The 24,869-nt window shown below is 59.1% G+C and overlaps 1 protein-coding gene across 7 annotated transcripts; it reads left to right on the forward strand.

Moving 5' to 3' along the window:
- Positions 1 to 10,777: 10,777 nt before the first annotated feature.
- Positions 10,778 to 24,749, forward strand: PLEKHM1 (pleckstrin homology and RUN domain containing M1). Of its 7 annotated transcripts, none has more exons than XM_052699609.1 (13): positions 10,809 to 10,846; positions 11,915 to 12,068; positions 13,290 to 13,366; positions 14,407 to 14,654; positions 15,353 to 15,976; positions 16,529 to 16,787; positions 18,105 to 18,339; positions 18,893 to 19,786; positions 21,216 to 21,361; positions 21,437 to 21,630; positions 22,354 to 22,417; positions 23,498 to 23,655; positions 23,861 to 24,749. In XM_052699609.1, the coding sequence occupies exons 3-13, from the start codon at positions 13,325 to 13,327 to the stop codon at positions 24,009 to 24,011; spliced, it is 3,015 nt and encodes a 1,004-aa protein (XP_052555569.1). In that variant the 5' UTR covers positions 10,809 to 10,846; positions 11,915 to 12,068; positions 13,290 to 13,324; the 3' UTR covers positions 24,012 to 24,749. The 7 variants fall into 7 exon arrangements, with proteins under 7 accessions (XP_052555566.1, XP_052555569.1, XP_052555570.1 ...); XM_052699607.1 differs by lacking the exon at positions 10,809 to 10,846 and adding an exon at positions 10,943 to 11,052 and having other exon boundaries at positions 11,091 to 12,068; XM_052699608.1 differs by lacking the exon at positions 10,809 to 10,846 and adding an exon at positions 10,943 to 11,052 and having other exon boundaries at positions 11,167 to 12,068.
- Positions 24,750 to 24,869: the final 120 nt, after the last annotated feature.

Genomic DNA, 24,869 nt, shown 5'->3' on the forward strand with positions numbered 1-24,869 from the left:
TGTGCTGTGTGATTCTTTGGGGCAGCGAATTCAGTGGGAATGTCCATCCACCTCCATAGATCTGCAGGGCTCGCGGGGGGGAGGGAATGCTCATTTCATAACAAAGCCCTGCTCGGATTTTTTGCCTCCTGCCCTCGGCACAGAAGAAAAATGGGAGAGCTCAAGGAAAAACTTGGGAGTCTGAAGCACTAAGGGTGAAAGAAAGGATCGTGGCACGTTTAAGGAAACACGGCTGCAAATCACCAAGCTTCCTCTTTCTTATTATTCAAGTTGGAAACTGCTGGGCTGGTGTGAAATTAAAGCCTACTGGCACATTTAATAATTGATCTTCCAAGCAGCAGCCCAATGGAATGGGCTGCAATGTCCCATCCCAGCACAAGCAGCCCATGGCTGTGGGGCTGCCTTCACCTCAAGGACACTACTCTGCCCTGGTAAGGCCTCATCTGGAGCACTGCGTCCAGTTCTGGGCTCCCCAGTACAAAACAGACAGGGATCTCTTGGAAAGAGTCCAGCGGAGGGCCACCAAGATGGTGAAGGGCCTGGAGCATCTCTGCTATGGGGAAAGGCTGAGTGAACTGGGGCTGTTCAGCCTTGGGAAGAGAAGGCTGAGAGGGGACCTGATCCAGGTCTATCAGTATCTGAGGTGTGGGGGGCAGAATGGCGAGGCCGGACTCTTCTCAGTGGTGAGTGGAGACAGGACAAGGGGAAACGGCTGGAAACTGCAGCATAGGAAGTTCTGCACCAATGTGCACAAGAACTTCTTTACAGTGAGGTGAGGAGCACTGGAACAGGCTGCCAGGGAGGTGGTGGAGTCTCCTTCTCTGGAGATGTTCCAGACCTGCCTGGATGCCGACCTGTGCGACCTGCTGTAGGAACTGCTTTGGCAGGGGGTTGGACTCGATGAGCTCTGGAGGTCCCTTCCAACCCCTACAGTTCTGTGATTCTGTGATTCTGTGACACCATATATATATATGTGTGCAAATATACGCACAGTGATATCCTTCTTAATGTGCTTTTTTTGAGGAGCAGTGCCACTCACAGAAGGGCAGAACCACACAGAATGACCCAAAGCCACCCCTGGGAGACATGAGGTGCAGTGAGGCCAGTAGGCCTCACTACTGGCCTACACACAGAATCACAGAAAGGCCAGGGTTGGAAGGGACCTCAAGGATCACGAATCTCCAACCCCCTGCCACCTTCAGGGCCAACAACCTCCACGTTTAGTGCTAAACCAGGCTGCCCAGGGCCCCATCCAACCTGGCCTTGAACACCTCCAAGGACGGGGCACCCACAGCCTCTCTGGGCAGCAGTTCCAGCACCTCACCACTCTCTGGGTAAAGAATTTCCCCCTGATGTCTGACCTCAATCTCCCCTCCCTCAACTTCAAACCATTTCCCCTCGTCCTACACATATCAACCCTTTCAAAGAGTTGATTCCCCTCCTGTTTGCAGGCTCCCTTCAGGTATTGAAAGGCTGCCATGAGGTCACCCCACAGCCTTCTTTTCCCCAGGCTGAACAAGCCCAGCTCCCTCAGCCTGTCCTCATAGGAGAGGTGCTCCGGTCCTCTGATCATCTTTATGGCTCCTCTGGACCCTCTCCAACAGCTCCCTGTCTTTTTTGTACTGGGGGCTCCACACTTGGACACAGTATTCCAGATGGGGCCTCACAAGAGCAGAGTAGAGGGGGACAATCATCACCTGAGGCCTACACACACCTGAGGCCTACACACACCTGAGGCCTACACACACCTGAGGCCTACGCACACCTAAGGCCTACACACACCTGAGGCCTACGCACACCTGAGGCCTACACACACTACCCACAGCTGAAGCCTACGCAGGCCCAAGGCCCCAAGACCCGTTTCAAGTGGTGTCCCCCGGGGGTCGGTGCTGGGGCCCATCTTGTTTAGTATCTTTAGTGATGACGTAGATGAGGGCAGTGAGTGCACCCTCAGTAAGTTTGCAGGTGGCACCAAGCTGGGAGGTGGTGTGGATCTGCCTGAGGGCAGGGCGGCCCTTCAAGGGGATTTGGGCAGGCTGGAGCGCTGGGCTGAGGTGAATGGGATGAGGTTCAACAAGGCCGAGTGCCGGGTCCTGCATTTGGGCACAACAAGCCCATGCAGCACTGCAGGCTTGGGGATGAGTGGCTGTGAGTGTGAAGAAGAGAAGGAGCTGGGGGTGTTGGTTGGTGCTGGGCTGAACATGAGCCCACAGTGTGCCCAGGTGGCCAAGAGGGCCAACAGCATCCTGGCCTGCATTAGAAATGGTGCGGCCAGCAGGAGCAGGGAGGTGAGCATCCCCTGTACTCAGCTCTGGTGAAGCCGCACCTCGAGTGCTGGGTTCAGTTTTGGGCCCCTCACTACACAAAAGACATTGAGGCCCTGGAGCGTGTGCAGAGAAGGGCAACGAAATGGTGAGGGGTCTGGAGCACAAGACTTATGAGGAGCTGGGATTGTTCAGTGTGGAGAAGAGGAGGCTGAGGGGAGACCTCATTGCACTGTACAACTTTCTGAAGGGAGGCTGTGGTGGAGAGGGGTTGGGCCTCTTCTCCCAGGCAACGAGCAGCACACGGGGCAATGGCCGCAAGTTGTATCAGAGGAGGTTTAGGTTGGACATAAGGAAGAACTTTTTCTCTCAGTGGTCAGGCACTGCAATGGCTGCCCAGGGAGGTGGTGGAGTCGCCGTCCCTGGCAGTGCTCGAGAGGCGTCTGGACGACAAGCTGTGTGATGTGGTTTGGTGCTGGTGGCGGCAATGCTGATGAGGAGACGGTTGGCCCAGATGATCCTACAGGTCGTTTCCACCCTTGTGATTCCACGATTCTATGATTCTAAGGCCTACACACAGCCCAGGCCTGCGCACACCTGCAGCCCGGTTGCCCAGCAACCATGATGGCAACGCCATGGTTCTGCCCCGACTCCACCACCCATTCCTCCTCGTCCTGGTGCTCCCGTTGGTCACAGCTCTGTCCCCAGGGCAGCCCGCTGCCCTCTGCCCGCCCTCCTGCCACTGTCACCGGTGGCTGCTGGACTGCAGCCGAGCCTCCATGGTCGCGGTGCCGCGGGCCACCCGCCGCTGGGCCCTGTCTGTGCTGTGAGCAGTTTGTAGGGGAACGGGGTTTTGTGTTCCGTGCCTCACCTTGGAGGACCCTCCGATCTCCAGGGAAGCAGTGAGATGGAACGGGAAAGAGGAACTCGTGTAACGTCATTAAAGGGCTGACTGAAATCCTCGTGCTAATGACAGAAGCAGCTCTGAGACGGGGCACGGTGCAATGGGACGAGAGGGGGTGGTGGCCTCAAGTTGTGCCGGGGGGGGGGGTCAGGTTGGATGTGAGGAAGTGTTTCTTCTCGGAAAGAGCAGTGATACATCAGCACTGACTGCACGGGGGTGGGGGGTCATGGAAATAGGAGGTGTGGCACCAGGGGATGTGGTTTAGTGGCAATATTGGTGGTAGGAAAATGACCTGAGAAGACTTTTCCAGCCATAACGATTTGATGATTTGCAAGCAGTCTTTCTGCAGACGACTTTCTGCAGACCTGTTAGCAATCGCAGTCACGTGACGCTCGTTTGTTCGCAGAAATTTCACCAGCAACTCTATTTCTTCCATTGAAAAAGAAGCATGGAGGGAATACCCGTGGGCTGAGCACTTGTAAGTATTCATTTTAAATAAATAAATCAGATAGTTTCAATCCAGACACTCTATTTCTTGAGCTGAGTGTATAAGGAACACAAGCACCCACACGAAGCATTTCCAAGTGAGTTCAGAGCTGAGCTGCTCAGTAAGGAGGGGTGAGAAGCCCCCCAACCTCCATGAGCGGCCGAAATGCTGCGAGCTACGGGAAGGCTAATGGTGCCAGTCCAAGAGGGCCATCCCTGTGCCTAATTAATCAACCACCAAGCTACAGTTGGCTTCAGCAGCTCAGGGGGGAGTGCCTGCTCCTCTTGGTGCCGCAGTAAACGACTGTTTTGTTGCAGAGTTCTCCAGGACAACGATTTGAGGGTGGTGAAGAGGCATTCGCTGGAGGGTTTGCTGCTGCTGAAGCATCTGTATGTGTGGGCTGGTTCTGTCCCCCTCCCCACGCAAGTGTCCTTCATTCCCCCCCTGTTTCAGCAAAACGCAGTGCCACGATCCTGCAGTAGCGACCGGCGCGAGGATCCACTGCAGGGCTGTGGTGCCACTTTCTTTGCTCCAAACCTCCCAAAGATGAGGTGGCTGCTGCCCTTTCCCTCCGGGTGATTCACAGTCAATCCCACCCCAGCTGTGATCTCCTGTGAGCTGCAGATTGCCTCTAGCTTTCGCTGAGGACTGTTCAGGTGTGGCGATGGCCAAAACAAGGCAGAACCCATACGTGCACGCCTCGCTTCTGCCAAGGTTTGGGTGGAAAATTCCTGCAGCGAAGTCAGAGCCCTGCAGTGCTGGTCACTCAGGACAGGCTCTCAGCTTGCTTGCTGTATTTCTGCAATTCCCCTGGCTGCCTGCGTCGCTTCCCGTGCCCGGAGCTCACGTCACCTGAACCTTACAGAGAGGCTGCATCTCTGGGGCACATCCAGAGGGGCACACGCTTGGTTGTGGCCCATGCAAGTGCTTCCTTGGCTGCTAAAGAATCTGCCATAGGGGAAAATGGAGCCCTGAAACAATTCTGGTGGGGTCAGAGCTGGAAAAAATAGCAAGGAGATGAAAGCCACTTCCAGGCACGAGGGTTATGGCAGGTTACACACCGCCGGTATCAGATATAAACATGATGTGAAATTAGAGCCATGAAACACATATGCTGCCAAAGCAAGGGAAGGTAAACACGACGGTGCAAATGTAACCAGCATTTTGTGTTCTAATTTTAACAGGGATTTATCCGGCAATAAAATCCTGTCGATTGAGGAACGTGCTTTTGAGCCACTTCCCTTCCTGCAGCTTCTGTGAGTCGTAAAAATCTCTTTTTGCATTTATAACCTTCTGTGTGCCAGGAAATGTTCTTTATTGTTGGAATAGTGGCAATTTCTTCTGCTAAGCTGGGCTGGAGGGTCGGTGCGGGTGGCTGTGATGCAGCAGGATGAGATCAGTGCAGTTGCCCAAATGCAGCCATGATTTTCCCGAAGGCTCACTGTACCCTGGAACAGAAATAGATGGAGCACATGTGCAGCTCGCTTCCTCTCCTTGACAGGTTGAAAGAACGAGAAGGCAGCAGTTTGGTCCCCGTTCTGCCTCAGATTTGGGTATTTCCTGCAGATCAGTGCTGTTCTGCTCCCCGCAGGACACACCAGATCCCTTTCTTTCCCCCCAGAAACCTCAGTGGAAATCTCATGGCGCGGATCCAGAAGGACACTTTCCAGGCTTGGCATGGGATGCAGTTTCTACAGAAAGTGTGAGTTCTGTCAGCTCTGAAGGCGGATGGGAACGGGACTGAGAAGAACACTTTGCATACCTGCATTTAAAAGCAAAGGTGCTCCGAATCATCCACAAACGGACATTTTGTTCCTTTGGTGCCTGCAGAAACGTGATGCGACCCACAGCCGAGGAGCCCTTCCAAGGATAGGGTCACAATTTCCATCTGGGCCCACAGGGATTCAGGGCGTTTTGCCCACCAAACCTTCACAGGCGTAAAGGAAAGGCCACTTTCCAGAAGAAATACTTCTTTTCTTCCAGCTGCGGGTGATCAGGACCTGCTGCACTTTGTGGCTTACGCCATCCGTTCCCATCTGCACCTTCAGCCCAGGCCCTTCCTCACACGTCAGGCAGTCCTTTACCTCCAGGCTGAAAGGAAAGGGGAGGTTGGAGTCAAAATGGTTCAGCCGAACCCACATCTGCCATCCACGATGAGGCTGGATCCTCATCCTCACCCCCCACGTGGCATAGAAGAGCCTGGAAAGGGGATTTCGATGTGGCTCAGCATCAGATCCAGCACGTGCAGCTCTGATATGGAAACGTGAAGTCTGGCAAAGAGGAGCAATGGATCACGGAGAGGCTTGGCAGGGACCCAGTGGAAATTCACTTTGATTTGTTGTTGTTTTGCAGGATCCTGAGCCACAACCCGCTGTCTGTGATCGATGACGCGTCGTTCTTCCAGCTGCCAGCTGTCAGCTCTCTGTGAGCATCGACTCGTTTTGAGTGGGTTAATGCTTAATTCTCTCCCTCCTGAGGTGGGAAATCACTTCTCCCAGCAGATCAAAGGACGACTTTTGGGCTGTCTGCAGCACAGACCCATCTGCAAAGCAGCCAAAGAGCTGGGACACAAATGAGGCGGGGGAGGAGGTGGGGAAACGCTTCTGCTTCCGTCCCATGGTTGGGAGCACCTGAAAGCACTGAGGTTATGAACAACTTCTATTTAATTAGCAGTATTTAATTAGAAGCGGATCCCCTGGGAGCAGCACCAGGATTTGGGCTCTTTCCCATAAACGTGCCTTGCAAATTCCATCTGCTTTCCCCAACCCTCGCAGTGACCTGGGAGCAACGCGGGTGTCACAGCTGTCAGTGCTGAAACTCCTCCTGACCACGGCCCGTTTGGAGACGCTGTGAGTACACAGAGGCCAGGCTGCCAGCAGAATGCGCTGCTGAAATACGTGCTGTGCTGGGGAGAGCACAGCTCACCCCTACATCGGAATGCCCCCGCCCCACAAGCCTAAAGTGCAGCATTTCTTACTGAGGACCCCCAGACTCGTCTGCTGGCAGTCGGAATTTCACTGTTTCGGTTTTTCAAAGGGAAGTTTTAAGGCAGTGGCTCGCTTCTGTTTCACGTTGCGTTTTGGGATTGGTTCCGCTCTCAAAGGTAAAACAAAAGCATGTGGAATCTCACCGAGAAACCTGGAGAGCAGCTCTGTCTGCGTGGGTTTCGGGGGGAAGTTTTGCAGAGCGATCCCCGTCACGCTGAGATGGCCTGCAGCCTCAGCTGACGCACATCGAGAAACGGAGCTTTTCTCCCCTTTCTCTGCAGCAAACTGCCCCGAGCTGCCGCCTGCTGCCTCTGCCAGGAGCGCCGTGCTGCCAAGGCTCTGTGCAGGAGCGTCCGCTTCCACCAGGAGCTGTGTGCCAGCGGCCCGCACTGCGGTAGGCCCCCAGCACCACATCGGCGGGCTCCTCATCTCCCTGATCTCCCCCGGCTTTGGGAGATGCTGTCGTGTGGCTGTGCCGTGTGAGTTCCCTCCCAGGCAATCCCAAAGCATCTTGAGGAGCTCTGTCCCTGCAAAGCCTTTAATTGCACCCACGTGGCTCCTATGAGAGCTGGGAGGTCTGAACGCATCCCCCGAGCCAGGGGCACAAAATCCTCCTTTTGGAGAACAATGCTTGGAAACAAAAACAAGGGCTGGAAACACACAATTGCACCCATCTGCTGCCGGGGCTATCTGGAGGAAAAGTGCCTTGCAGGGCAGAGCAAACACACCGGCCTCCAACACACACAGAGCACTCAGCCAAGGAAACCGTGTGGCCCGGTGCCGTTCCCAAGCAGGGGAAGCACGGCCTGCTCACAAACCCCACACATTCCCCCAGACCTTCCCAGTGCCACCACAGCATGGCTTGCTGCAGCCCTACTGGGTAACTCATCTGTTAGCGGGATGAGGACGAGCAAACCTCACTGCATGGCCAGGGCATCCTCACGTGTCCCATTTCCCATCAGCTGCACAGCAGAAAGGCCCCAACGCCTCCATCATCTGTAATGCTCCCCACCACGGCGCTCGGTGCCGGCACCGACAGAGAGCTGGCTGCGTGTGCAGCCTCAGTGCGGGGCTGGGAGATGCTCCCCACTGCAGGCTCAGCGCGTTCCCTGTGCATCAGTGCTCTCCTGGACTCTGCCTCACCCCAAGATCCGCTCTGCCCTGATTGTGTTTGTTCTGGTGCTGCAGCTCACGAGGAATCCCCAGCAGAGATGCGAGCAGAACTGAGGAGAGCTGCACAACGCGGCGCGGTGCTGCGCCTCAACCCCAGCAATTCTTCACTTGGAGACAAAGAAACCGTAACACTTAATGTTCTCCTGAGCCCTCACAGTGCTGACGGGGTCCTCAGGAACTCCAAGAATCACATCTCCAGAATGAGCCCCCGCTCCCCTCAGCACCCACGCAGGCAGGAGCTGCACAGCGCTCTGCGTAAGGGCCGGGAGAGTGGGAATGGGGGGAGAAAACTCCATTTCCCAGCAACAGAGCTGAAAGAGGAGCAGCAAAGCACCGCCTCACAGCTGCCAAGACCTGCGGCACACAAGGTCCTGGAAGCAAAGGAAGGAGCCCATGTCCCCACGGAGCCCAGCGGCGCAGGCAGCTCGGAGGATGAGGATGCAGCAATGGAAGGAGACCTCTTTGAAAGAGAAGTGGAGCGCAGCCTGCGCTCGCTGGTCCCCAACGGAGCCCTGCGGGGTTTCATCGCCCGCGTGGCACGAGCTGTGAGGAAGGACTGCCGAGTGCCCCACCTGCAGCCCTCCTGCACCAAGCTGCTGGCACAGACGGGGCAGCTGGTGGGGCTGCTGGGCAGGCAGAGACCCACGGTGCAATGCCCAGTGCAATGGGGGAACAGCTCCGTTGGCACAGAGAGCAGGAACCGGAGTGGGGAGGTAGGGCAGAGCCAGTGGGATCCTGTGGGGGTGGAAATGGGATCCTGTCGGGGTGGAAATGGGATCCTGTGGGGGTGGAAATGGGATCCTATGGGGGTGGCAGTGGGGAGGGCTGCTTTCTCTCTGTGATTTGCTCTTTCTGCCCCAGAGCACGGCAGCGCACAGCTCCAGCAGGAGGGTCCTCTTGGCGCTGTCGGTGTCTCTCATCATCACCACTTACATCGCAGCCATTTGTCTCATCGAGGTGGGCATGGCGCTCATCGCAGCTTAGCATGGGGGGCACAGTGCACATCTGTCCTCCCTATAGCATCCGTGGGCATCGTGGGGGATGTGGGGCCGGCATCCACGCTGCACAGCTCGGTTGGCCGTCCCCCATCTGCAGCTGCGCTTCGCAGCTTTCCTTTCCCAACTCCTTTGGGGCTGTCATCACAGCCTCCCCAAGCCCCACATCTCCCCGGCCCCACATTGCTCCACTCCCACATCTTCTCAGCCCCACAGCCCCTCCTGCCATGCTCTCCTCTGCCGCTGCCCCAGCACTGATTGCAGCAGCCCCTGCTCCCCTCACAGAGCGCAGCGCGTGCCCACATGTCAGCCCCGTTTTGCAGCACACGAGAGGCCCATCCTGACGTTGGGACTCCTCTCTCCTCAACCCCCAGGTCTGCTGCCCCAAACCCACAGCTGCCTCCCAGCCCCACAGCACCAGCAAGTCACGGTGGAGACGGTAATTAATTCATTACCCCCTGCCCCCCAAACTGACCCAGTGCGTCTGCCCACATTCTGGGCCTGTTTATGATGGGCTGCTGAACCTGAGCCTCCGCTTTTTATCCTTTCTCTCCCTTTTTTTCAGGTTCTTGAAGAAGCTGTTGCCGCACCGATGGCGCAGGAACGATGGGGCACAGGTGATGGCAATGTGCCGTGCCCCACAGCTGCCCCACAGCTGCCCCACACTGACACGTCCCATTCCCCACTGCTTCCCAGGGATTGCACTTTGCAGAGCGCATGAAGGACGAACCCAAGTGGCTCCGAGATCTCTACATGCCCCTGGATGACCTGCAGAGGAACTCCATCTATCAGCTGTACCGAGAGCCTGAGGAGGAGGAGGAGGAGGAGGAGGTGTTCAACAGGGCAAAGCCAACGTAAGATGGGACGGTGGCCACGTCTGTCACCCAGCACCACCACGAGCAAACGTGCTCCATTTCCTGCTGCCCCTCATCCCCACAGGATGCCCGAGGAGCAGCACAGCCCCAGCACCTCCACCCCATGAGGCCCAGGAGGGTCCAGCAGGATGGGGGCACTGAGCCCTGAATGGCTCCGGGAGCAGCGCAGCGGTGCACAGAGCCCAGCATGGGGTGCCCTGCTATTGAGTGGGATGGATGCTCCGCTGCAGCAGCGCTGGGTTTGCTATTAAAGGCTGTAGGGTGGGAGTGCATGTGAGTGCATGGGTGTGCGTGGTGTGCAGCTGTGGGGGGTTGCACAGTGCAGGGTGTGTGTCTGCGTGCAGACCTGGGGGGGTGCACATGAGGGGTGCACACGTGGGTACCTGTGTAGGGTACATGTGTAGGGCAGTGTGTGTGTGTGTCTGCATCTTGGTAAGTGTGTGGGTCTGTGTATGTGGACATATGGGCACATATGTGGGCCCATGTGTGCATACAGACACGTGTGGGCCTGTGTGTGCACATATGGGTACATATGTGGATGTGAATGTGCCCACATGGGCACGTGTGTGGGTCTGTGTGTGCACGTATGGATACAAATGTTGGTCTGCACATGTGTGGGTCTGTGTGCCCACATATGGGGATGTATGTGTGTGTGTATGTGTGTGTATGTATGTATGTGTGTGTGTGTGTATGTACGTGTGTGCATGTATGTATGTGTGTACCTATGTATGTTTGTGTGTGTGTGTGTGTGTGTATGTACATGTGTGTATGTATGCATATATGTATGTGTATGTATGTATGTATGTGTGTATGTATGTATGTATGTGTATGTATGTGTATGTATGTGTGTATGTATGTATGTGTATGTATGTGTATGTATGTATGTATGTGTATGTATGTGTGCACCTATGTATGTATGTACATACGTGTCTGTGCACATCCAGCTCTGTACGCCCACTCCTGCCGCCCCGCCCCCACCTGCACGCTCACCCAATCACGCGCGTTCCCCGCACGTCACTCAGCGCGTGGTCCCGCCTCCATTCCAGCGCGGCGGGCGTGGCCTCCTCCCCTCTCGGTACCGCCCCCTTTGCGTGATGACGTCACGAGGAGGAGGGACGCACGGCCGCCACTTCCGGGTTTCCCGGCCGGGTCGCGCAGGCGGTGAGCGGCAGCGGCGGGCGGGGCCGTGAGGGGGGAGCGGGCCGGGATTGGGGGCTGCGCTGCTCGAACCTCAGCACCGCCGGGCCGAGCCGCGGAACGGGGCCTGGAGGCAGAGGGCCCGGCAGGAGGAGAGCTGCGGGACCGTGCTGTGCCCGGTGGGGCTGCTGTAGGCCTCGTGACCTGTGGTGGCTGTGGGGCTGACGTGGGTCCTATGGACCCATTGCCTGCAGTGGGGCTGCTGTAGGCCCTATGGACCCATTGCCTGCAGTGGGGCTGCTGTAGGCCCTATGGACCCATTGCTCACAGTGGGGCTGCTGTAGGCCCTATGGACCCATTGCCTGCAGTGGGGCTGCTGTAGGCCCTATGGACCCATTGCTCACAGTGGGGCTGCTATAGGCCCTATGGACCCATTGCCCGCAGTGGGGCTGCTATAGGCCCTATGGACCCATTGCCCGCAGTGGGGCTGCTGTAGGTACTGTGCCCCATGGGCTGTGTGCCCCCAGGCTGATACAGACCTCATGCCCTATAGGCCCTGTGCCCTCTGGTGGGGCCGTGTTGGCCTCCCACCCCACAGCTCCCATGCGCCCCCAATGGGGCTGGTGTTGTTCCAGGCTGTGCTGTGCCGCATTCCCTCGCTGTGGTGAATTCTGCTCTTCCTGCCCTGCTGACGGCTTGCTGGGTGCTGGGCAGCCATGAGGAGCTCCGCTCTGTGCTCTCAGTGCTGCCCTCCCCAGCAGCAGCCCCTGATCTGAAGGGCCGTCGCCTCCCGTCGCTCTGACGCAGCCCTGAGGAACGCCGTCCTGCAACCAAGGGCTCAGCTCATAACACCTGGCTGTTGTAGGGCGGAATTCAGCCCCGCAGCAGTTTGACATCAGTGCGTCGCTCTGGTGGGGAACAGGACGGCGTTGGGAAGCAGATGGGATCAGAGCTGAGGTCCCACACCTGTGAGCTGGCTGGGGACGTGTGGCACAGCCCCACACCTGCGCTGCCCTTCATCCCAGCAGAGCTCTGGGCGGGGGGTGAGCAGCGCTGCGCTCGTGCTTGGAAAATGAGTCGTTCCCTTTGCAGCCCTGACTCACCGGCCCCACGCTGCTCGTGTTTTCCACCTGCAATGTGCTGCTGGCCGGGAGCTGTTTGTAACTCAGAGCACAGAGCTCCGGGACGGAGCTGACGTCCCAACCCAGAGACCCGCTGTGAGCACACAGCTCTGCTTCCTCGCTGGGTAACCGCGCCGCTCGCTTTCTGTTTTATTTCTTGTCACCTCGAGCCGTTTTGCTCTGCGTCGCTCTCAGGGTGGGGGCTGCAGGGAGGCAGCACCGATCCTCAGCCCTGAGTTCAACCCCGCACCCCACCAGTGTGCGCGGCAGGGCGAAGGCGGCAGCGGCTTCCACAGCGCTGCATCCCGCAGGGAGGAGCAGCCCCACGGCCTGCGGCTGAGCTCGCGGTGCTGAGCAGGCGGGTCGGGCTGGTTGTGCTGCTGGGAGCTGAGCTCCATGCTACACCAACCCCCGGCTCCGCTCAGCTGCTGCTGTGCTGCTCAGTGGGGGCAGCAGGGTGGGCAGCGCCGGGGGCTCTGCTGTCACCTCGTGGCCCCATGGTCGGTGTTGCAACGCCGGGGGGAAATCGCGTGATGAGCCGTGGTGAAAGCGGTTTCTTTTTCTATAAGCTCAGCTGTTGAACTCTGACCGTTGTGGGGTTGGTCGTCAGGGGGCTGCGCGGGGCTGAGCGGGCTGGGATTCGGGGTTCTTGCTTGGGATTTGAGGTTCTTCCTTTGGATTTGGGGTTCCTGCTTGAGATTTGGGTTTTTTTTTCATGGGATTTTGGGTTCTTGTTTAGGATTTGGAGGCCTTGCTTGGGATTTGGAGTTGTTGGTCGGGATTTGGGGTTCTTTTGTGGGGCTTGGGGTTCTTTCCTGGGATTTAGGGTTCTCGCTTGGGATCTGAGGCTCTTCCTTGGGACTTGGAGTTGTCGCCTGGGATTTGGGGGTTCTTCCTTTGAATTTGAGGTTCTTCCCTGGGGTTTGGTGTTCTTACTTGGGATTTGGGATGCTCAGGGTTTGGGCCGCCTCCACGGCTGCCCTCTGCAGTGAGAGCCGATGGGGTGGGAGCACACGGCCCTACCAGCACCGCTGGGCTCTGCCTCCACTTCACACAAAGCCGCAGCAGCGCTCCCACAGCGGGGGAAGGTTTCCTCTCCCAGCTCTGTGCCCTTAGCAGCGCTTTGTGGCAGCGGCTGCTGCTGGAGCCGCCCGTGGGTCTGGAGGCAGATGAGTGCAGACGGAGCTGAGCTGGGGGCAGCTGTGCTGCTTTGCTTCCACACCTCCGGGCTCAGCAGGGGAAAATCCAGACGCTTTGTGGGGTTTCTGTTCTGCCAGGAGCGGGGCAGCGCTGCAAACTGCACTGCGAGCTCCAAAGTGTGCGAGTGAGCGCGGTGTGACCCACAGGTGACATGTGACCGCGGGCGGGAGCAGCAGCTGAGATGCATTCGAGCCACGCCGATGACCCCAAGGAAGTCATCCAGGTGAGCTGTGCTCCCGGCCCTCCAGCACCGGGGGCCCCAGGCACTGCTGAGACGTGGTGACGCTCCCGGGTGGTTCTTGCACCCCTCTGCTGCTGCGGTGGGATGCACAAACCCCGCAGGATGTGGGCACGGTGCTCAGCCCCACTGCTGGGGGTGCGGCAGCGCTGTGTGCGCCTCGCTGCCCTGCTGCAGCGCGTGGCACGCGGCTTTGTTTGCACTCTGTGACTGCATTAAGGCTGACAGATCAGGGGCAGCTGGGGAGCACGGGGCTGCGCTGCAGGGTTTGGGCACGTGGCCTTCAGCTACGGCTGCAAACCTCGCTTGGGTGCTGGCAAAACATTCAGGGCTGAGGATTCAGTGCAAGAAAACATTCAGCTGGGAAAGGCTTTGCTGCGCACTCTAAAACCCCAGAAACCCAATGAGCCCCAAACCCTGAGCTGTGGGAAGGGCACTCGGCATCCGTGGCTCATTTACAAAACACAGGTGGACTCTGATGCCAAGAGAGCGAGTCCCCAGCGTGACTGGGTCAGCTGCACTGCTCACCAGCAGCACCTGCAGGGCACACGGATGGCAGGAGCTGCACAGAGCCTCTGGATGAGCGTGGCAGCTTGGCATCCCTGTAGCTTGCAGCCCTGCATCCCAGTTGCTGGCAGCTTGGCATCTCTGTAGCTTGCAGCCCTGCATCCCAGTTGCTTGCAGCTCAGCATCCCCAGACCTTCAGCCCAGCACCCCCATTGCTTGCAGCTTGGCTTCCCCATATCTCGCAGCCCTATATCCCAGTTGCTTGCAGTCCAGAACCGCCGTAGATTGCAGCTCAGCTTCCTGGTTGTTTGCAGCCCAGTGTCCCAGTTGCTCGAAGCTCAGCTTCCCAGTTGCTTACAGCCCAGTGTCCCCCAATCTTGCAGCCCAGCATCCTGATTGCTTGCAGCCCGGTGTCCCTTAGCTTGCAGCTCAGCATCCCAGGTGCTTGCAGCTCGGTGTCCCCATCGCTGCCCTTTTTCCTGACCCTACAATCTAACCCTGCGCCTCCCGTGCCGCAGCTGATCAAGAAGCAGCTGGTGAGCTCCATCAAGGCCCTGCAGAAGCAGTACGTCTCCTCGGACGCCGTGGTGACCAGCGATGACGGGAACGCCAACACCCTGTGCAGCGCCCTGGAGGCCGTCTTTGTGCACGGGCTGAAGGCAAAGCACATCAGGACAGAGACAGGGGGCAAAGGGAGGAAAGCAGGCGGCCGGCTGCTGCTCCCCCAGCCCGTCTTCTGGGCCCTGCTGAAGAGCATCACGCACCGGTGCGTTGCCACGCTCGTTTCTGTGCCCTCTGAGAGGTCGGGTGGCTGGCAGGGAGCTGCCTGTGCTCTGCGCCCTTCGGCTCCAGCCGTGCGACCTCAGAGGGCGTTGGGTCCTGAAAGGTGTGCGTAGGAGAGCGTGGTGCACCTGGGGGTGTCCCCCCCCAAACAGCATCGCATACAGAGAGGTCTGAGATCCCCCTGGCCCCATCAGCTGCTGATGAGCAAATACGGAGCGGATGATGAGAGCGCTTCGGTGCTGTGCAGGGTGGCTTTGTGCCCTCCCAAGGTGTTTCTCCTCTGCCCCTCAAAGACAGCAAACCTGTTCTCTTTTTCCCAGCAGTGAGCTGGGGGCAGGCAGGATTTGGGGAAAAAGCAGCCGAAATGAGGGCAGTGAGGGTGGTTGGAGCACGCAGCGTTTCTGTGTTCCTTCTGCCTTACTGTGGCATCAGATGCACGGTGGACCCCGATGGGTGACACCAATGGGTTTTTCACCCCCTTCCCCACACGGGAGCAGGGAAGATGCCTGCAGCCAGAAGGAGGCCTGAGGAGTGGCTGAACCTGATGTGTTTGGTGTAGGGGGAGTTCAGGAGCTGATGTTTGCCCATAGGAAACCACGGCCTCTCAGCCCCCGTCACGCAGCGCTGTGGGAGCGCATCCCTCACATCCCGCTCTGTTTTTCTCTCTCCCCTTCCCCCCAGGAACATCATCTCAGAGCTGGAACAGCTCCTTTTCATCACCACGGACGTGGGCCGCTGCCGGGCCTGGCTGAGGCTGGCTCTGAACGACGGATTGCTGGAGTGCTACCTGAAGCTGCTGCTGCGCGAGCGCTCCCGCCTGCCCGAGTTCTACCAACCCGCAGCGCTGCTCCTGGACGCCGAGGAGTGCGAGTTCCTCCTGAGCTACCTGCAGGGCCTGTCGTCCCTCACCTTCCAGCTGTCCTACAAGTCAGCAGTGCTCAACGAGTGGACCGTCACCCCGCTGTCCCTCTCGGGGCTGTGCCCTGCAGCCGAGCTGCTGGAGCCCCCGACGGCCGAACCTCAGAGAAAAGCATCCCTGGGCTCCATCTCCCAATCTTCAGGCTCCGATGAGATTGAAATCCAGCCCTCAGCGCTGCCCATCGGCAAAGCGGGCGACAAACCCAAGCGGACGTCGTCCTCGCTGAGCCTGAACACCACGGGTTCGTCGCAGCTGTCCTCCAGCCTGGGCTCTGACGGCGTGCAGCCCCACTGCGCCCGCAGCCCCGAGCGCGGCGATGAGCCGCTGTCCTGCGACTCCGACGTGGGCACGGCCACGGCCGAGGACCTGGACAGGTCGCTGCAAGAGTGAGTCCCCCTCCTCACCTCTCATTTTCTCCCTGCGGGCGCTCTCTGTTTAATGAGTTTTCCTCTTGGGAGCAGCCTGAAAGGCAAAAAGCAGCAGCGCGACCGTTTCTTTAAGCGTGTTTTGGCCGGAGCTCAGCCCAGGCTCATTAGGAGCTTTGGAGCACTTGAAGCTGATGCTGCTAATTGCTCAGCTGTTTCCCATGGCTTAGAGCTCTGCTCTTCCCGTTGCTCACAGCGCTGTCACCTGCTCGTGGCGCTGGGCAGGGACGATAATCCTGGTGCAGAACCCGTGACTCAGTTCTCAGCCTGACCCCGGGTTGGTCTGAGCGGGCTGTGCTCAGCTGGGGCCATGGGAACGCCTGCAAACTGCTGTCGAGAGCGCGGCTGTTTGGCAGCAGCTGGGACCCATTAGCTCACCCTGTTAGCTCATTAAAATCCCCTCAGTCGTTAGGAAAGGCATCCTTTGCAGGTCTTTGCCCTGAGGTTGCACGCTCCTCTTTCTGCTTGACGTGCCTCCAGCAGAGCGATGCTCAATGCTGCTTCTCTTCGAAGGGTGCTCTCCGAGTTCAGGAGAGCTGAGCCGAGCCTTGGTGCCCCATCGGAGCGGCCGATCCCTGCTGTGCTGGGCTGCTCCCCACCACCCCCCGAGGACGCCCACCCGCCGCCTTCCCCACCACCAGCCGAGGCCTGCAGCGCTCCGCAGGAGGAGGACAGCATCCCGACCCCACAGCACGGGGATGGGGGGAAGGAAGGCCGCGTGGCGCGCAGCCCTGCTGCCAAATTCCTCTGCTCCCCGCTGCCGGGCTGCCCGGTAGGTGTCGCAGCTCACAGTGCACAGGATCCTCGTGTCCTTCCTGATCGAATGGGGAAGAGTGGTGAAGTGGGTGGCGGCGTTGCTGGGCTCGAAGCACTCATCCCCAGAGCTGCCAGCAGCACTTGTGGTGTAAATAATGCCCAAATCCATTCCCAGCATCCCAGATCCCACTGAGCCACCGTGGGTCTGAGCAGTGCCATGAGTGCCCACGTGCTGGGGGTGCACTTCCCACCCCCTTGGGTTCCTTTGGCTCATTCCCAGCTCTCCTGTCTCCTCCACTTCCTCCTGGCTCGGGGCCAGCCTGACTAATCTATGGATAACATACGGTGTCAACAGGAAACCCCCTCCTGCTCTGACATGACTCACAGAGCAACCTGCATTCCTCAGCCCGGGGTAAACGGGGCCTTCCCACACCTCCCGCTCTTCGCTGCCGATTCCCACCGTGGTTTTGTCTGTGGTTGGGATAAAATGCTCTTGGCAGGCAAAGAAGGGTCGGCCCTGGTGGGAGCCCACGTTATTGCACTTGGGTGCTGCAGGGCTGCACTCCTCCTCCTGAGCCCCTCTGTGCTTTAGGGGGAGAGAATCAACCCGAGGGTGTTTGTGTGCTTTCACATCCCACCACTCCTTCGCTGCGGAGCCCCTCAGCAGTTGGAGGGCAAAACCAGAAAGTGGTGTGGAGAGGAGAGCCGGGCTTATCAGGAAGATGGAATCATAGAGTCAGTAAGATTGGAAAAGACCTCGAATATCCAACCATCAGCCCATCCCCACCAAGCTGCTAAACCACGTCCCCAAACAGAACCACAGAACTGTGAAGGTTGGAAAAGACTCCGAGATCCCCAAGTCCAAGCGCAGCGCGTCCCCACCGTGCCCACTTGGAGAATCATCCAGGATGGAAGAGGCGGTTGGATTTGGTGATCTTGGAGGCCTTTTCCAACCTGAATGATTCTGTGGTAGGGACAGGTTGGGGTTGGACTTGGGGATCTTGGAGGTGCACCCATCCCACCACGCTCATTCATTGAGGCGTTAAGGTTGGAAAAGGCTTCCGAGATCTCCAAGTCCAGCCCCAACCCGTCCAACTGTGCCCACGTGTAGAATCATTCAGGCTGGAGAAGACCTCCAACATCTCCAAGTCCAACCATCCACCCAGGTCCTTGCCCCCATGCCCACCAAATCGTGCCCCCCTCTCGTGTCCCTGCTCTGCAGACACAGCCTGGATGTGCCCAAGCTGTGCGCTGTGTGCGCAGGCTCACGGTGGATGTGTGTGTTTGAGTTGGTTGATGGATGTTGGTTTCTGTCGCATCTTTCTTGTAACAGAATAGGAAGAGCTGGATTTCGGAAGACGATTTCTACAGACCTTCAGCAGGAGAGAGCGATGAAATCCCAGCTGACGCCAACGGCTTTGTGCCAGATGGGGCCGGGGAGGGCCTGACCTCAGGGCTGCTCAGTGCTTTGGATTTGGAAAGGTCGTCCCCACCGTCCTCGCAGGGCCCCAGGCTGTCCCCCGAGCGAGAGCAGAAGGGTTTCAGTGTCGTGCATCGCCGGCAGATGGGTGCGTGAGCCCCGCTGTGGGACCAGTGGGGAATCAGAGCTGTCCCCATTTGGGGTCAGCACATCGCTGGGTGCTGGCAGTGCTGAAAGCCCCACAGGTGGTGCTCCTGTGGCCCTGCTGAGCCCATGGGCACTGCTGGGGCACGAGAGGGAACGGGATGCGGCACAGATTTGCTTTACACCCTCCCTCTCATCCTTAGCCTCCATACCAAGAGCATATGGAGCATGGCGGGGCCCAGCAAGTGGGTCCTGCAAACTCCTGCGCTCCCCTTAATCCACTGGGATCCCCTTCCATATTCCACCAGGATCCCTATCCTATATTCCACTGGGATCCCCATCCCATATTCCACCAGGGCCTGCTCCCCGTCTCCCATTCCACTGGGATCTGTTCCCCATCCCGTATTCCACCAGGATCCCCTTCCCATCTCCCATCAGGATCCCCATCCCCTGCTCCACCGAAGCCTCGGTGCCTGTGCTTGCACGCTGTGAGCCGCCTCCTGGTTCTCCTCCGTCCCCACCTGGGGTCCCGCTGAGCCGTCCCCTTTTCCCCCAAGGTCTCTCCAACCCTTTCCGGGGCCTGCTGAAGCTGGGCAGCCTGGAGCGGCGCGGAGCCATGGGCATCTGGAAGGAGTTCTTCTGCGAGCTGTCGCCGCTGGAGCTGCGACTCTTCCTGGACCACGAGGATCGCAGCTGCGTGGAGAGCTTCTCCCTGCTGCGCTGCGAGTCGCTGGCGCTGACGCATCCGGATGGACGCTTCGAGCTGGTGTTCCTGGGGAAAAAGCTGTGCTTGAGGGCTCCTTCCCGGGATGAGGCTGAGGACTGGCTGGATCGGATCCGCGAGGCGCTGCGCAAGTGCCGCCCGCAGCTGGAGGAGGAGGAGTGGGAGACGCTGGCGTGCCCTGAGGACGGGGGGGATGGCGGCGAGCCCGCAGCTCCGCTCCAGTGTGAAGCGCCTGGGAATGGCTTGGACTGGACTTTATCCCACAAACCTGAGCTGGATGCCATCAAAGAGTCCGTTCTGTACGCGGACGTAGATAAGACGTGGGTCCCTTTTGTCTTCTCCCTCTCGTTGGAAACCTTGAAGTGCTTTAAAGTGCGGAACAACGACAAAATCTTAAGCAACAGTTACGGCATAGAGACGATCCAGGACATCCTCCCCGACACCAGCCTGGGGGGGCCCTCCTTCTTCAAGGTGATCACCTCCAAAGCTGTGCTGAAGCTGCAGGCCGAGAGCGCGCAGGAGGCCGCGGCGTGGAGGGAGCTGGTGCGAGCGGTGCTGGGCTCCTACCTGGAGGCAGCCGAGGAGGCACTGACCCTGGGGGGCAGCTTGGACGGCCATTCCCAGGTGCTGCTGAAGAGCATGGTGAAGGAGAACGGCTTCTTGTTGCAGTACCTGGTGGCCATCCCCGTGGAGAAGGGGTTGGACTCGCAGAGCTTCATCTGCGCAGGTAGATGGGGCCGGTTTGCAGTGAGGAACCCAGCTCTGCGTCGAGTTCGTTCAGGTTAACGAGGCTGTGGCGTAGCCCCTCTGCTGGGCTTCGACCCCCAAATTTTGTGGTGTCTTTGGCACAGGGAGAATCCCCCAGCACCCCAATCTCCGTCCCCATCCCACCCAGCGCATCAAACCGCGCTCTGCTGGGTTGCTGCCCAGGAGATTTGCGGTTTAGGCAAAAGATTGGCTCTAAGCAACCTCATGTGGAGCTGAGGGACCCCCATCGAGGGCGTCCAGTGCCCCCAGCCCACAGGGAAGACTGGCTCAAGGCAAACCCGTGGAGCAGGGCAGTTTTTCCAGTAAGGCAGCTCTGGGTGTGACCGGCTGCTTCGTGCGACCTTCCAGCAACGCCTCCTGGGTTACCAGCACAACACCCACTGACCTCTGCGAGCTGTAATTTGTTCTGTACCTCGCTGACATAATTAAGCTTCACCTTTTCTCTTGCTTCACTCGTGTTTCTCATCCCCTCCAGCAGGTTCTACCTTAATCTTTTTTTCCATATTTTCCATTTTTCGGTCCCTGCCTTCCCCCCAGGCTGTGTCCTTCCACCTACCAACAAAGGGAAGCAGCAAGTTGAGCAGACCCGTCTTCCTTCCCTGTTTCTTTGCTTTGCTTTTCCTTAGGTGTCTGCTGCCTTCCAGCCCTGACGCCCGTTAGGACAGCAATGGTTTCCCAGTGTGCCAGGGTAGAACAAGAAATATAGGCTTCTTTGTTTGATATTCAACACCCGAGCTCCATAAAATGTTGGCAGCGCACTCCAGATTGCAAAGAAGTGGATGGGGGTGATGGGGTGGCCTTGGCTCTTCCTGGGGCAGACACAGACCCACCGACGCCGTGTTGGGTGTTTTGGAGAAGGGAACCCATTAAAAATAGTTGGAAGGGACCTCAAAGATCGAAGAACCGTGGAATCGTTGGGTTGGGTGAAGTAGGGTTGGGTTGGAAAGGACCTGAAGAGTTGTGGAGCCATGGAATCACAGCATGGCTGTGTTGAAGGGGCCTCAAAGATCACAGAACCGTGGAATCACGGCCTGGTTGGGTTGGAAGGGACCTTAAGGAGCACAGAATGATGGAATGGTTGGGTTGTGTTGAGTAGGGTTGGGTTGGGAGAGACCTTCAGAATCATAGAACCATGGAATGATTGGGTTGGGCTGAGTAGGATTGGATTGGTGTCATCTAAATAAAGGCCATCGTAACGATTTATGGGTTACAGCCGAGATGGGCTCAGGAATGGTCGCGATGCCTGGTGCACAGGGTTGCTCCGTCCTGCTCTGACCGACTGGAACGTGCTTCCCATGTCCACCCCCTTCCCAGGTTTTCCTGCCCCACGTCTCACCCCACATCCCCCCCCAGCTCCCCTCTGACTTCCTGTTCTCTGTTCCCCAAAGGCTGCTCCAGGCAGATCGGCTTCTCCTTCGCCAAACCCAAGCTCTGTGCCTACTCCGGCCTCTACTACTGCGACAGCTGCCACCGGGACGACGAGGCGCTCATCCCCTCACGCCTCATCCACAACTGGGACCTGAGCAAGAGAGGGGTGAGGAGGATGGGGCCGGTGTGGGGGCGGCCCTGCAGGGCCCTCTGGGTGACCGTCCCCCTCGCTCTGCCGTAGATTTGCCGCCAGGCGCTGAAGTTCCTCACCCAGATCCGTAAGCAGCCGCTGATCGATCTCAAGTTGGTCAACGAGAGCCTCTACGACCACGTGGAGAGGATGGGGCGCGTGCGGCGGAGCCGGGAGCAGCTGAAGCTGTTGGGGGATTACCTGAGCGTGTGCCGCAGCGGGGCCCTGAAGGAGCTGAGCAAACGGTGAGCAGCCCGGCTGCCTTCTGCTGGGTGGCACCTTTGCTCCGTCTGTCGCCGTTGCTGCCGTGCTGGGGTTGAAAGGGAGCTCAGGGGTTGCAGAATTACGGAATCGCAGCACGGTTGGATCGGAAGGGAGCTTAAAGATTGCAGGATTATGGGGTTGTGGCACGGTTGGGTTGGAAAGGACCTTAAAGGTGGTAGAGCCATGGAATCGTGGGGTTGGAAGGGACTCGGAGATCACGGAGCCATGGAGGTAGGGCACAGGGTTTGAAGAGACCTCGCAGGTCACAGAACCGTAGGACTCCCTCCCCACATCCGAGCCCAGTTTCCCCTTCCAGTTGGAAGCTGTGCCCCCTGTGCTGCCCCCACCCAACCGCGCCGTTTCTGAGCGCTGGCAGCCGTTCCATGGGACGCGGGCTGGTTTCCCCTCCCTGCCATCTGCTGCAGGAAGCTCCCCGTGTGTCCATGGGGCGGCGCGTGGAGATGGGCCGCAGGAAGCGCTTTCCTGGCCGGGGCTGGACAGGAAACACCTGGGCAAACAGATGGGAGATTGCTTTTCCCTCTTTTGAAATGCTCCCAAACAGTTTTCAATGGCAGGATCTGCGATGCGTCGCTTGGCGCCGTGTCAGGACTGCAGTCACCCAGAGCCTTCATCCCCTGGGCTCCTCCTCGCCCCTCCAAGACGTGGGAAGCTCCCACCGAGCTCCTCTCTGTGCTTATTTGCAGCCTGGATCACAGGAACCACCTCCTCGAGTGCCCCCACAAGTACAGCGTGGCTGACCTGCAGCAGGTGAGCAGCCCGTGCTGGAGGTGCTTCGGTGGAGGGGCTGCGTCCCGTGGGGCCTCCGCCAGCAGCGCGTCTCACTGCGCTCCGCTCCTCTTCGCTTGGCTTCCTGTCGTCACCGCAGCTTAGGGGCTGAAATCATGGGGGTGGGGGGGAGTGGGGTGGGGTGGGAATGGATGGGATGGGGTGAGTTGAAATGGGATGGGGTGGGGTTGGGAAGGGGGTAGGATGGGGCGGGATTGGGTTGAGGTGGGATGGGGTTGGGATGAGATGGAGATGGGGGTGGAGTTGAGGGGTTGGATTGGAGTGGGATGGGGTGAGTTGAAATGGGATGGGGTGGGTTGGGATGGGTTGGGAAGGGGGTGGGACGGGGTTGGTTTGGCTGGGATTAAAGTGGGTCGGGGTGGGGTTGGTTTGAGGTGGGTTGGGGTTGGGATGGGATGGATGGAGTTGGGTTGGATTGGAGTGGGGTAGATGGAGTGGCGTTGGAATGGGATGGGATGTTGGATGGGGTTGGGTTGGGATTGGTTGGGGTGGGTTGGGGTGGGATGGGATGGATGGAGTTGAATGAGGTTGGGTTGGATTGGGATGGGTTGGGATGGAGTGGGATGAGTGGGAATGGGATGAGATGGGATTGGGTTGGGATGGGTGGTGGGATGGGATGGGGTTGGGTTGGGACTTTTTGGGATGGTGTTGAGGTGGGATGGGGTTGGGGCGGATTGGATTGGGGTGGGTTGAGTGGTGTGAGGATGGGATTAGTTGGGATGGGATGGGGATGGGATGAGTGGGGTTGGGATGGGAGTGGGATGGGTGGAGTTGAGGGGGATTTGGGTGGGATTGGGTTGGGCTGAGACGGGATGGGTTGGAGGGACCTCGTGCTCCAGGAGCTCCGGGGAATCATTTCACCCCCACGCGACCCAGCCCTGCTGCAGCTCCAGAGCTGGGCCCCAGTAGCACTCAGTGCGTCCTGCAGCCGACATCGCTGGCCCCTGTGGCAGCCGCCCACCGCGGCCCTGGGCCCCACGCGGCCACACGGGGCTGCGGGGCGTTTTGTCTGCGAGTCGCGAGCCCAGCTGTGCTCTGCAGCTCTCCGACGGCGCCTTCGAGCCCTTCCTGCTCTCGCTGATCCAGTTTGCGTCGCACCACGTCTACAGCTGTGAGCTGTGCACGCAGCGGGGCTTCATCTGCCAGATGTGCAGCAGCAGCGACATCATCTTCCCCTTCCAGCTGGATTCCACCTCCAGGTTGGCTTCGCCAGCGGCCTGCGGAGCGGCTGCGATGCCAGCAGCGCTGCTGTCGGGCTGCTCGCCCTCCTGGCGTTGTGGCGTTGTGTTGGGGTCTGGGGCAGCCCGGGCTGGGGGGGTCGCTCTGGAAAGGGGGCTGAGGAGCCACCCAGCCCTGCGGGCGCCCAACCCACGCTGTGTTCTTTTGTTTTGTTTTGTTTCCCAGATGCAAAGACTGCAAAGCTGTTTTCCATCGGGAATGCTTCGACAGCAGCACTGCCTGCCCGCGCTGCGAGCGGCGGCGGCGCTACCGACAGGAACAGCAGGAGGAGGAGGAGGAGGAGGAGGAGGAAGGCGGCGCGGGGCCGATGCCGTAGAGCCAGCAGCCATCCCAGAGGCGGTGGCAGATGATGCCCCAAAAGCACGCGGTGCACAACTGGCCGTCGGCCCAGGAGCTGTCGGGCAGCGCGTGGCACTGGGGGCTGGGCCTGCACCCAAAGGACCCCACAGCCAATGGGGGATGGATGAGCAGGGGGGGCTGTGGGGCTGAGCCGGGGCTGTGGGGCTGCAGCCATCCCCTGCCACCACCCCGCTGATGGGGAGGCGGCGGCGCTGGGCGGGTTTTGGTGTCCCCATCCCTGGGGGATATGGGGACGGGGCTCCCCAGGGCCTGCAGTCCCCCCTCCTTTGGGGTTTCTTTGGCCCCCCCCCCCCTTTGGGGTTTTGGTCTCTCCATCCCAGAGGGGCACAGGGAGACGTGGGAGCAGGGACTCCCCCCATTTTGGGGTCAGATGTGCCAAGGGGACGCAGGCTGTGCAATGCCACCCACTGGGATCCCTGCCGTCCCCCGCTGCCATCGTCCCAACGTCCCCCCGGTGGCACTGGGGGGCTCGCAGGCTGCGCAGTGGGGCGGCCGTGGGGCCCAGCTGCTGTCAGTGGGGCCCGGACTCGAGGGCTGTGCGACGGCTGAGCTCGGGGCGTTTGTGGGTTTGGGGTTTTTTGGAGGTGCCGTGGTGCCGTCGTGCCTTGGGGGGCAGAGCTGCTCTGCCTCCCTTTTAACCCCCGGCCCTTCGGGGGCCGCAAAGAGAGTTTTATTTTCCTGTCACTGTGAAAACGATGGAGGTTTGTTGGATGTTTTTCTCTGCGGCCGCCCCTCCCCGACTCGCAGGGGGGTCGGCGCCCACCCCACAGCTCCACCCCACACACTGCACCCTTTTGGGACCCCACGAAGGGTC

Source organism: Tympanuchus pallidicinctus, unplaced genomic scaffold (genome assembly GCF_026119805.1).
Source record: "Tympanuchus pallidicinctus isolate F22 unplaced genomic scaffold, pur_lepc_1.0 scaffold37, whole genome shotgun sequence".
In the NCBI taxonomy this organism is placed as follows: Eukaryota; Metazoa; Chordata; class Aves; order Galliformes; family Phasianidae; genus Tympanuchus; species Tympanuchus pallidicinctus.

Bases quoted from the DNA above. Each gene is read 5' to 3' on its own strand.
- PLEKHM1 (XM_052699606.1), top strand. From the start codon at position 13,325: ATGCATTCGAGCCACGCCGATGACCCCAAGGAAGTCATCCAG. The intron at 18,340-18,892 runs GTGCGTGAGCCC...TTTTCCCCCAAG, and splicing joins CGTGCATCGCCGGCAGATGG to GTCTCTCCAACCCTTTCCGG. The intron at 22,418-23,497 runs GTGAGCAGCCCG...TGTGCTCTGCAG, and splicing joins GCGTGGCTGACCTGCAGCAG to CTCTCCGACGGCGCCTTCGA.